Here is a 13674-nt window from a genome sequence, read left to right on the forward strand (position 1 = left end):
ATAGTAGCGACCATGTCCTTTCTCGTTACATATGTATGATAAAGTTTATTTGATAGAGTTCCTGAATTGAATAAAATTTGTACTAAAGGAATTATAATAGTCTACACCAGCGTTTCTCAAATTATGGTCCGCGGACCACCTGTGGTCCTCAAGGTATGCCCTTGTGGTCCTTCAAAAAAAAGGCAAAAGAAAAAAGAAAAATTCTAACGAATTGCGTATCACTTTATAGCTGAAAATCTCAGAGTTTGGAAATGACACATGGCAATCTTCTTTCACTTTTTCTCTCAGTACTGATATTTTATGAAATTTATTACCCTATCCGTCTACTGATTCCCACTTTACTCTCCACAACAAAAGAGGGATTTAAAGCACTATGAACGTGGTGTTTCTCGCCATCTTTTCCCTGAACATCTGGCGCCACCCCTGTAACCCAGCCAGGGACTACCAAATTCGTAACAGAGGATCGAACCTTTTCATGTATTTATGACTTTTTTTATACTTTTGCCGACACCCAGTCTGCACATTGAAATGGTCACGTACTGTACGTCGTACATCAATAATATAACTCTGAGATCATAATTAGGAACTTATTTTCTAAGTAAATATGACAATTTCATGGTTTCGTGATCACTTTCATTGCGATATTGAAACTAACAAGCTTTCATTGAGTGAAATAGAACAATTAATTGAACTCTCGAATGAGACCGGATTTAAAACTGTGCAAGAATTGGCAGACTCATCCATCTTATTAATGTACCAACATTTATTTTTTTTTTAGTTAATAAGTTAAAGGTTATCCAAATATTAAAGAAACAAAAATGAATTTTCTTGTATTAACATTACCTTGATTACTTAATACTAATATAAAATTAATTTAATTTAATTAATTTTAATTAATTAATTCTATTTTAAAATATAAGTATATTTGATTATTTGATGTATTAGTATTCATAGATAATTTAGTAATTACATAGACAAATAAAATGAAACATAAAACTATAAATAAATATATATATAGGCAAAAAAATATTTATATTAAAATATACTACAAAAATGATCAATTTGCTTTCGAAGGGAACAAGAGTAAGGTGGTCCGCGGAACTTCAAAAAAGTTTGAGAAGCGCTGGTCTACATCATAGTAAAAGAAAGTTGAACACGTTATTAAATTCCGTTGCGGGTAATACGTCTAATTAAAAAAATATTTACAAAGATTATGTTCTTTTATTGAAAAATATTTGTATAATTTAATATGAATATTTCGGACTCGAAATAAAAAAAAAACATAGTCCATTTCAGTCAACAATCTATAAGAAGTAAAACAGTAATACAATATATCACATTAAAAATAAGTAGTACATTAGACACCTCGAAAGAAACTATCTAGAAATATTGCACAGTAATCATCCTTATAAAGTCCAACTCTATTATCAGGCAGTACGTCTATATCTCACTTGACGATGTTTGTCAGAGTAAGAACAATTGTTTGTATACATTTGAAGTCTGATTAGTGTAATGTGTAACTAGTCGGTGATGTATGCAATGGAGGGGAAAAGGAACTGGCCACCCTGCCCCATTATCTCATGGTCTAGTTGCCTCATAAGTGGTGCCTTGTTGGTATCATTTGTGGGATTCAGACCTGTCTTCGGACAGTTGACTAAACAACAACAAAGTCCAACTCTTGCAGGTTTTGTCACCAAATCCTATCATCGTCATCGTCATCGTCGTCGTCGTCGTCGTCGTCGTCATCATCATCATCATCATCATCATCATCATCATCATCATCATCATCATCATCATCACCATCATCAGTCATCAGCAGTATCTCAATTCTCTCAGGAACATCTCGTTTTATATTGGCTTCGTAAATGAAACTTATTGCATAAAAACAAATTATGCTCTTCCAGAAGATATTAAAATAACTATAGGGTGTTATTTAAGAATGTTTTCGACCAACGTCATAACTCGCACAATACATATATTATAGGTCCAAATGACAGGTTTTTCATTGCAAACCCAGCATTCCCCAATCTTTCCTCATTTCTGCCTTCCTCTTTGTCTCCGCATATGATCCACATATCTTAATGTCGTCTATCATCTGATATCTTCTTCTGTCCCGAACTCTTTTCCCGTTCACCATTCCAACCAGTGCATCCTTCAGTAAGCAGTTTTATCTCAACCAGTGACTAAGCCAATTCCTTTTTCTCTTCCTGATCAGTTTCAGCATCATTCTTTCTTCACTTATTCTTTCCAACACAGCTTCGTTTCTTATTCTGTCTATCCATTTTACACGCTCCATCCTTCTCCATATCCACATTTCAAATACTTCTAGTCGTTTCTCTTCACTTTGTCGTAATGTTCACGTTTGTGATGCCACACTCCACACAAAATATTTCACTAGTCTCTTCCTTAGATCCTTTAACAGAGGTCCGCAGAAGATGCTCCTTTTTCTATTAAAAGCTTCTTTTCCCATTGCTATCCTCCTTTTGACTTCCTGGCAGCAGCCCATGTTACTGCTTATAGTACGAGTACATTCCAAATATTTGAAGATCTACTGCCTTATTTAGCATTCGCACGATAACCTTCTTTACTTTTCTTCCTATGACCATGGTCTTCGTCTTGTTTGCATTTATCTTCATCCCATTCTGCTCAATGCTGTCACTTAGCTTCAGTAGCATATCTCTTAGTATATCGTCTCTTCTTCTGCTAACGTCATATTATTAGCAAATCTTATGCACTTTATTCTTCTTCCTCCTACTATCACCTCTCCCATGTTCTGAAAACAGTTCTTCACTAAATCCTCCGAATAGATGTTGAACAGGATAGGTGATAAAGGGAATCCTTGTCGTACTCCTCTTCCTATTTCACTTTCTTCAGTTATTTCTTCTCCTATTTTGACTTTGACTTGTTGAAATCGCACGACAATAATCACAAAAAATATCCCTTCCTAAATACAAAGTTTAATGTGTCCGAGCTTTTGTGAAAATCAAAATTCCCTAATTCAATTTCAATTGCACTTATGCGTTACTTTCGACAAACTCATAACAGAAACAGGAAGTGTACAGTAAAACGAATAATTCTTCTTTTACGTCCATGCCTTCTCTAGACTTACTATTTACTTTGATGTTCGCCAACCACAGACATTTCCCCCGCGATCATTTACATTCCCGCACGCTGTTGTAATGACGTCATTTACAATGCAACAGATGAGTAATGGCGCGTGGAGTTCGTCACATAGGAACTCCATTATGAAAATAAAGATGTCAAATAAAAGCTCTGACATTTTGTAGTGTTAAATCATGTACAGTGAGAGTATGAGCACATTTACTTGTTGCCATTGACACTCCATTCATATCCATACATAGATATTTATGCCTACTAATGTTATTTCAAGCATGGCCATTTTGTGATTAGAAATAAGAGTGTACGTACCTGTAGTTTACAGCATACTTTTAAATGATGAACATCTGCCTCGTATCTTCGGAACAGGCCTGTTCCTCCATACTGTAGAGTTCTTCATGTAAAATGATTACTCATGCTTGTTATTTTCTTGAAGTTCACATAAGGAACTAGGCATACTCTAACTTCAATTCATTTTGTCGTTGAGCTCTCGAAATAGATAAAATCATATGGTGACCAAAAGCAAAAGCTTTCACGAACTCCTGTCACAGAATAGTCCTGTAGCGTTGCAAAGAACTTTCGCGTATTTTTTACAGTACAAAATAAGAGCCTGAAAGCAGTGTACAACACTCATATTAAAAAGTGATTTTATTTTGTTCGTAGGGTTGTTCGACTTGACCTCCGACCACGTTTCGCAAACATTCCTGCTCGCGAAATAAAATGCCATTTTTAACACTTGTGTTGTAAATACAGTAACTATTGTGTATGTGTTTATACAGGGACATCATTTTATTTTTACTAACATTTTTAATATTAACTTGGCTATACCTCTGGATCAACGCCGTTTGCTACCTCCTTCCACGACTGGAGTTCGATGATACAAATATACAAACAAATCACTCCACTAAGTATAGGAGGGAAGAAAAGTAGTTCATCCATTTACGTAAACTAGGAAATATCGCGCTTTTGAGTTTAATCATTTTCATTAGGTTTTTGTTTAATCAAAATACAGTACAGTATTAACAATGAGTGTTTTTACTCACGAACTGAGCTGTCCATGTGGACGTATTCATTATGCAGTGTATATTATACTGCCTATAGTACATTAGCGTAATATGGATATTTAAACACATTTTTTAAAATGGTGACTATTCATTTCGATACAGGCTTCAGCTCTAATGTGCATATTATAGCACTATAGACTATTGTACGTAATCCCTATTACCAGTTTCGTCCTTCGTACTAGTAACTCATGTTGAAATAATTCTGTGCCTACTCTATAAAAGATCCGAAAAGATAAAATTACTCAGACATATTATCTACTGTCCGTCCAAGTGATTATGTCGTAGGGTCGTAGAAAGGGGGGAAATCACGTGGCAGTTAATTACTTAACGAGGCCCTTTTATTTAAGTTGTTTTAAACAGCTGTATAATATTACGTAGACGTCCAATTCCCAACAGAAATTAAAGTTCTCAGAAAAGAGCTAAGACAGCCCAGCCACTAGCTGGCGAATAAAAGCTGGTGGGGAAACCGGGATGCGACATAGGCAAACGGACGATAGTACCTGTGCGAAAATGATTCAATATTGAAAGCTCTTTCGTCACTGGAAAATGCGAACATATTTTTGGAACGTACTGTTTACTATGACCGTAAGGCTACTATGACTGTATATGCGGTCTTGGATCTGTGTGGAGGACGGTTGAACTTCATTAGTAGAAGAGGTGGGAGTCAAATACATTCAAAAACTCAGGTACAATAAAAATTGAAGTAAAAATAAAATGATGTCCCTGTAGTAAGAGAATTACATCGAACGTGAAAAGAGAGGAAGGGATTACGCATGGTAAGAGAGAGACAGAGAGAGCAAATAAGAAAGAAAGTACTTTAGGAAATAGGAAACATTTAGATAAAATGATTTATTTTGCTATTTAGATTCTACTAAATCTATTCTATTTCTTTCGTAAAACGGAAAGATATTTCTATGAAATGATTCTTCACACGTTTGTGACATGCAATAGCCGATTAATATTAATGTTTATTTATGGTTTTTAAACACTGCTCTTGATACGGCATTACTACTTTTGCTTTGTTCTGCAGATCGCTTAGCCCTTATGTTGTGAGAATAGTACAGGTGGTTACGCAGGCTGCTTCTATTCTTAGACAGTTTATTGCAGTAGGGACAGCTGAAAGGCCCACGGCCTTCTCCGTGAGCGTCTCGCATATGGACACTCAGATTGTTTCTGTTCACAAATTCACGATTACACTCAGGGCAAGCAAATCTCAATGGTTGCGTCCACGTTCTGTTACCTGAAAGAGAAACGTCACAATATACAATTTTATGCATTAATGTGTTTCACATTAAACATTATTTTTAAAATTAATTAAATAGAACTGATATATTATTGTGGGCATATTTTAAGTACATAAAATAGTGTGTGGCCAAATTATTATGATTACTTGCTATTTTAACAATATAACACTTATTATAAATGTAAATACAGGATGGTTCACTATACTGCGTGTTCAGTTCAAAGTGTGTCATGGCTCGCCGTATGCCGTCATGTGGCTAGCCGATGAGCCTAGAGAATTCAATCTTCCTACATTTCCGCAAAGGCGTATTACCTATGTGCCAGAGAAGTTGCCTAGCAAGTACGGCGTTCATTCTGAAGAGTACGTAGCGATACCTACGGTAACGCCGGTAGTGGCAGGAATGTGAACTGTTTGGAAACACGTACTGAGGTGAGTTTTTTCCTTACTGCCGGGATATGGCGAGAGGGTTAAGACGATTACTTATGTATTTGTTGACATGACTTGGACGGTCAACATGGACACGCAGCATTTGGTTTGTGTCGTGGAATGTTTCCGTACGCAACCGATGATAACAAATACCCTGCGTACGACTTGCTCGCGCAAAACATGGTTCGAAAGAGGTTATGGTTGCACACAGACCGTACAGACCGCCATCTGTTGTTACGATGTTCAAGTTATACCGTACATGTTCTCAAGTTCAGATTGAACGCCTTGAATAATAGGCAACTTCTCTGACATAAAAGCTGAAACTCGCTTCAAATCGCTGACTCACAACAGTGACGTCATGACACACTTTGAAATGAACACCCAGTAGTCTCGACGCTGTTATTCCCGGCGTGACTTCTCTTCTTTGCTTACGTCTTAGGAAGTCGAGGCTCTATAAAGTCTAGGTAGGTAGTATCGTTCGCCATTTTTGTTCTTTCATTGCCGAGCTACCAGACGAGGGATCTATTTGCCAAACCGTTAAACATTATCATGTCGTAGCTCCTATGATAATAAATCAAACGCACTGTAATTCAGAAAATAATTGAGCGGCAAATAACGTCCACGTGTGCTTTCTGCGAACGCCAACGAAAGAGCCAAAATGGCGGGCGATTATATTAAGTATTTATCCAGCCTTAGGAAATGTTTAACATATTCATCAGCGAATCACAAGACGCACACGTTTCAATGTAGCCGACCTGCAACTTGATTGGCTGCTGGAAATTAGAGCGACGGGACTATAGGAGTTACCATTACTTATGGAGCAAATTCCCGAAGACATTTTGAGCAAAAAATATCATATAAACATGGGTCGGATGGGTCATATCTCAATATTTTCAGAGTTATAATAATTCGAAGTTGGTAAGAAATATTTTTTTCTTTAGTTTTAAGTTTAACGAATATTACAATTAGAAAATGAACTATTCAGAAGTATTTTTTTAGGTTAACTGGCTAATATTCTGAAGCTAAAAATGTGTTGTTAATTCCATAGTTTCTTCGCACAGAATTCTTTTCAAATTTTAACTACAAGATTACATTTTTCTTACGCATTAATCACAATTGTTACAAACCACATTATTCTTATAAACTCTTTAATACTGTAATGCCTAATGCCTAAAAGACCAAAATATATATCTGTTTTGCCATGACTCGTCAGTTCTCCTGACGTTGACCCCACGGAAAACATGTTCAAATTGGAGAAAAGAGAAATGACTACGAAGATAATCATAAAAAGGTGTAACTAATCGAGAAACCAAAAATATATGGTACAATAATTCTGAATTGAAAGTATCAAAAAGTGTATTGACAGTTTGCCAAAAAGGATCAAGGATGTGGTCAAATTGAAAAGGACTATCACAAATATTAATGTACTCATTGTCATATTTGTAATATTTCCATGGATTAGAAGTTTAAAAAAATATTAGGGGAGAGTCGGGTAGTATCGGACAGTGCGATTCTTTCATCTACCACCATATGGTAGCACCTGAATGACATGGTTACGTTTCTCTATGCGACATCACAGAAACGTAACCATGTCAATCAGGTACTATCATTGTGTGGTAGATGAAAGAAACTCACTGTCCGATATTACCCGATGTCCGATACTACTCGACTCTCCCCTATATGTTTATTTCTTTGTGTAATATATATATATATATATATATATATATATATATATATATGAATATGACAAAAATTAATTAGTTATACATTTCAGACAATTACATGTTACTATATTATGAAAATTTGAATAAAAATTAAAAATGATTAAAAACTGTAGTGTTCATAATAATTTGGTCACACACTTATACTTTTAGTGCATTTTATTGTATCGATGGACTGCTTTATTGCTCATAGAGGGTAGAGAGGAATATAGCTTGCAGTAGGTCATGCAAACATTACTTTGCGTACAACGAGTTACTGTCAAAGGCGCAAGTTTTTGCAAAAAAACGAGGTCCTAGAACGCAGCAAAGTAAGGTGGAAGATAGGGGCGAATTTTTAGAAAGATACAAGGCCAGACAATAGATTACAGCTAAGCGACTAAAATGTCATATGAATACGATAATTTTTTAAAGTATTGATTAAACATCTTACAAATTAAAAGTAATTTACTTGTGTATGATAAAAATTTGGACGTGAGGCTGGTCAGCCTTGGTCCCTCGTGAGCTGCTCGCGTCACAGATTAGATTGGATGGAACAAAATATTGTCACGCTTTGAACAATCTATATTTAATACACGTCTTCTGTCCCGTTCAGAATGTACCAGGATCAACGCGAAGTGTCTTCAAAGATTTTTGTGCGAGATCGTGCGTATTTGCTTGTTTTCCGCACAGAACCAATACGCGGTAAGTGTGAAATACCACATTCAGTATTCCCAACGTAACACACATAACAATTTCCCTCTTCTTACCGCTTAAGCTTTAGGCTTTTAACATATTATTTTTAGAGACGTTTAACATAGTAATAATTATAAATTGGAAACTTACCACTGCAATTTCACCTAAATTGCAATGTTAATTATTGTTTTTAAATATTTGCAAAAATTAAGTAAAGTCTACTACTCCACGAAACTTATTGCATTCCTGATACAAGTAACATTAAGGAAGCCGTGAAAAAATCAACAAGATTCCAGATGCCGATGTTATTACTGCAATATGTTATATAAATAATATTGTTAAAATATTAAAATGAAAAATAAATCATTACATAACCTTACCGTTTGTTTTAAGTTCGCATTTATAGACTGGGGAAAAAAAAAGACAGACGTATATTACGGCCTGCTGGAGTATAGTAAACACAGAAAACATTTTATAGCAACAATGTTGAAGAAAGATATTTTGGTTTTCCGAAGCTGCAGTCATTAAACAGAAACCAACATGGAGATTTCATTGCAACTAATTAGAAATTCGTCTTTCAGGTATGTAATAAACGATCTTCGCACAAAATAATGTACGATACACGAGCGGTATGTTTGTTTTCATGTTCTCGGAAATTAAAAAAGCTCAACTACGTTTCGCTTTTTCAATCTTTTCCTCGACCATGAAAAGTCAACATACCGCTCTTGTAACGTATATTACTATTTGATATCTTTATTCTGATATTTCAAGTAAAAATAAATGAATTTACCACACGTTTACCACTTAAAACATGTGCAGCTGCAATACTGAATGTGACAATTATCCAGAATGTGAGAGGTATGGAATGGAATGGAATTTAACTGAGGGGGGCACGGATGGCCCAGCACTGCGACCTGTTGAGATCTATTGCGCTAACTCTCGATGTGGAATGAGTTGCATGCCACAGATCCCCTACGCGCACCGCCCTAACCATATGACTCCCTAACGACCGGTCCCTACAGCCGACAGAATCCATATACCATTCCTGCTTCGACACTTCCCCCAAGGCCCCCCTATCGGTCCGAGGCGAAACTCCTCACCCGAGTAGGTCCGCCTCGGGTGCCATTGCAGAAGCCATCCAACATCGCTTAACTACATTCCACAGAGGCCGGTCGAGAGAGCCAGCAGCTTCGGGAGGCCGCCTGTAGAGTGATCTGAAAAACCAGAAACGGGATGATGATGGGGAAGGACAGGAAGTGGCGAAGATAAGTGGGGTTCCAATCGCCTGATAAAGTTACCTGTCATAGGAGTGAGGGAAAAATCCCGAAAAAGACCTCACCCAAGCAACTCGTCCTGACCGGGAATCGAACCCGGGACCGCTGGGTTCGGAGTTAGACTCGCTAAGCCCTCAGCCACAACGTTGGACATGTGAGAGGTATACGCGCAAATATTTTTATATTTGTTTAAGAAAATTCCCTGTTTAATTTTTTTCTTTGCACTGATAGTTTTTCTGTATGTCGCGTATTTTACGGTCTGATATTTTATGTATGATCGTACAATGAAACACCTTTTGGTTTAGACTATGCGCATGTCTTTCGATCACAATTAGGCCTACAGTATTCCAATATAAACATTCTATCTCAGTGAAATGCTCACTCACCAATATTTGATGTGAAATCGTAATGGAAGCATTCACTAATGCTGAATTAGCCGATATTCATTTAGCTAATGAACGTAATAGCAAAAGAATATGAGATGGGAAGAAAACATGGACTCTTCTCATTTCGACTTTATGTCAAATACTGGCGAATGAGCTTCCTAGTGAGTAAACATACATTGATATTTAACTATCAAACAATTTACATCATATCCATAATTTTAACGTGAAAATTCAGATCTTTTTCGGCCATCGTTATGTCTGTACGTAAAAAGAAAAACAAGGCATTCAACATTGTTGTGTTATTGTTTATAACGATATGTGAAAACAAATGAAAATCACAATTAGTCCCTTATTCCAAATTCACAACCATAACATGTATTTCAGATAATTATTACATCATGTACAGTACGGCCTACACTAAAATATGTGACCACAGTACACAAGTTGACAGTAGTACCATTATACAGGGTGATTCACGAGGATTTACCGTCCTTTACAGAGCTAATTTCCGAAGGGACGGTAAATCCTCGTGAATCACCCTGTATAGTAAAGGCAGAAAAAAGAGGCGACTTCCATATTACACCTTAACTCCACCCTTCCTCGTAACAAACCCTTGTTTATACTCAAAACCAACTTAAAAATGGTCAAGTAGAAAACTTTTTCTGTCTGAAGATACAAACGATAATGGATCCTAACACCTTTCGGCCGGCACCTTTGTTTAGTTTTCAAAGTCCACTCACTGAATGCTAGGCTATTACTACAGTGACATCATTTTCAAAATAAACAAAACCCAGAATATTTTAAAACAATCTTGAAACGTACTTCTTTACCTGCGTAAGTTTTACAAACGCACAATACTTTTTCTGACAACTAAAGCACAACATTCAGTAAAATGTTATCAGAACTAATTATCAAATTTTAAATTAAAAAGCAGAAGGATGTTGCGTATTATTATTTTCATCATTATTTATCCTCCTGAGACCTGAGAGTATAGTATACTATACCATGCTTCATACATGATTATGATATGAGATGTACGTGCAGAGACTCGAAGTATAGCATAATATACTTCCACCCGGTAATGAGTTTTGAAATAATATTCTGGAGAAATTCTACAGATAGTAATAGTACATGTATTTCTACTACAAAAAGGGTAATTAGAATAATAGTGGAGGAAAGAAACTGGCCACTCTACCCATTATCTCCTGGCCTAGTTGCCTCATAAATGGTGCCTTCTTGGTATCACTTCTGAGGATCAGACCTGTCTTTGGACAGTTGACTAAACAAAAACAAGAATAATAGTAGGTGCCAAATCTAGGGAATCATGTGGGACCATTTAAAAAAAAAAAAATACAAATAATGCCCACGGCTTGTGAGTATAATTTTTCATTAATAAACTTCCTCCTATGTAATCGTGAAAACTTTGTAACTAATGCAACAATTCATAGCAATATTATCCATTCCCTCCCACTGAACATCCTCATATTCATCTTCTTTCACTGTGGCTGTTCCTCGGCTTTGGAATTCCCTATCGAGTAATGTCAGGGACTGTCAGACATCAAACCAATTTAAGAATAGACTAACGAAATATTTTCCTAACAATTCTTGTTAATAACTCTTTCAGGTTTCTCAATGTTTAATGGTTATATATATATATATATATATATATATATATATATATATAACCATTAAACAGAGAATACATATTTAAATTACCTCATTATTATTATTGTTATTATTATTATTATTATTATTATTATTTCTTACCAATGTTTATTATTGTCTCACTAACATTACTTATCCAACTTTCATTATTTACTTTCAGGTTGTTTTATAGTCTTAGATATTAATGTAATAACTATGTAACCAATTGTATTCAATTAGAATTAGAGTCTGGCTGGGCGGAAGAGAAGGCCTACTGGCCTTAGCTCTGCCAGATAGAATAAATAAATTATTATTATTATTATTATTATTATTATTATTATTATTATTATTACAGCATAAATGCGTGTCAAAAATGACTTTCATACTCCATCGGTAAGTCTATCGTGCTATCAAAAAGTAGTACGTTATATGACAGTAAAAGTTTTAATAGCCTCCCTATGGAGATAAAAAAATGAAACTCAAAACATAATATTGTTTAGGGCCAAATTAAAGAACCTAATTTCTCACGCCTTCTATTCTGCAGGTGAATCATGACATTCAACAACGCTTCATGAATATTTCTGCCTTGTATTAAGTATTGATACTAACCTCTTGAGTTGTAATAGTATACTGTAAAAGTCTTATGTATATATTTCAACTAGACTGTGACTATAATTTAAGACTTTATAGTACTATTAAGATATTTTTTTATATGTTCCATATTCTAGCTATGAAGCGATGTACGAGTAAACAAATACACTACAACATCTGCATTTGTGCCCCTAATATAACCCGCAGAATTTGGTCAGCATTTTTTCTCATGTTAGTGATTTTTTAAATAAAACGACAAATGTCTCAGGACTCAGGAGGCTATAAATTTGATAATAAATCATCAGCCGTAATTTAATGATGAACATTGGAAATGATTATACTTACAGTATATAGTCTATCAACAATAGTACATTATGCAACGAGCCTATAATGGTAGTAATTAAGACGCGAGTATCTTTGTTTATGAAACGAGCGCAAGCTCGTTTCATAATTTCCATACGAGCGTCTTAATTACCATTATAGGCAAGTTTCATACGACTTTTTATGCTCGACCATATTTCTAACTTGAAATTATTCATAAGTATTCATGTCATGGTTATGTGAGGAGCGGAACTGACCTCAATTGTGAGATGTGCGCAGACGAGAAAGTATTGATTTTTTCCGAGGCAAGAATGTCATTGACCTTGATATAATCTAGAGAATAATATGAACATTAAGCTTGATATAACCTGGAAATTGATTTAGAATTGAAAAACGAGATGACAAATTGAATTTATTTGAATATTATTTACAATTAACGCTAATTATTATAGTAACAGAACATAACCTTCTGCGACAGTATTGGATTTCCAGCCTCCGTGACTTTTCGCTAATTGTCTTTTGATTGCATATCCGAGAATAATCGATACTTGCGGTTTTATAATGGTACAATGGTGATTTCTCATTGGCTGAACAACTGAATTATAATGAATAGGTGTACTTTAATGAGGTGCATTAAAGGGCTACTACCAGGTGTATAATTACTACATTTCGGCATGGTCGAGCATAAAAAATAATACGTGTAGTCATTATTATTCTTATCAACACCAAATGTAAAACAAACATTACTCGCTTCATTAAGTCAGATTATAAACAATATTGATGTCCATTATATCAAAAACAATTTCAAAACCCTACATTATTATCATTGTTCATTTCAGAAATGTCACTCTCTACATTTACAACTCCTTCAATAGCTTCGTCCCTACCTATGTCCTTCGAACAAGGAGAAAACGAGGTCACACATAGGAGGCCTTGTCAATAAATAGGCTCACCTGACATTCGGACAAAGAGATAGAAAGATTCAGGTATCCGGCCATAAACTGTAGTTAAGTTGTTTCATGGTGTGTTCTTTTGCACTATCAGAAACCTACCTATTCTTTCTGCCCCTACTAACTATATGGTCCGTCCCAGGAATCTGTAGAGTAGAAAGATGAAACAAGACCTCTGCGCAAATGGTATGTGGGAGGGCTAGGGCCAATGATCGCTCTTGGGGGAGGTGTTGGTTGAACGAAGCTAGCAATCGCTTGCAGGGAT

The 13674-nt window shown here is 35.6% G+C and overlaps 1 protein-coding gene across 1 annotated transcript in view; it reads right to left on the bottom strand.

Annotated features, from left to right (window-relative positions):
* Positions 1-5031: 5031 nt before the first annotated feature.
* Positions 5032-13674, bottom strand: part of LOC138703032 (modifier of mdg4-like) — a 193548-nt gene continuing 184905 nt past the window's right edge. Inside the window, exon 7 of the mRNA XM_069830546.1 lies at positions 5032-5421. Within this exon, the coding sequence (XP_069686647.1) occupies positions 5150-5421 (272 nt within the window). The 3' untranslated portion in view covers positions 5032-5149. The remainder of the gene's footprint in view (positions 5422-13674) is intronic.

Source organism: Periplaneta americana, chromosome 7 (assembly GCF_040183065.1).
Source record: "Periplaneta americana isolate PAMFEO1 chromosome 7, P.americana_PAMFEO1_priV1, whole genome shotgun sequence".
Taxonomy (NCBI): Eukaryota; Metazoa; Arthropoda; class Insecta; order Blattodea; family Blattidae; genus Periplaneta; species Periplaneta americana.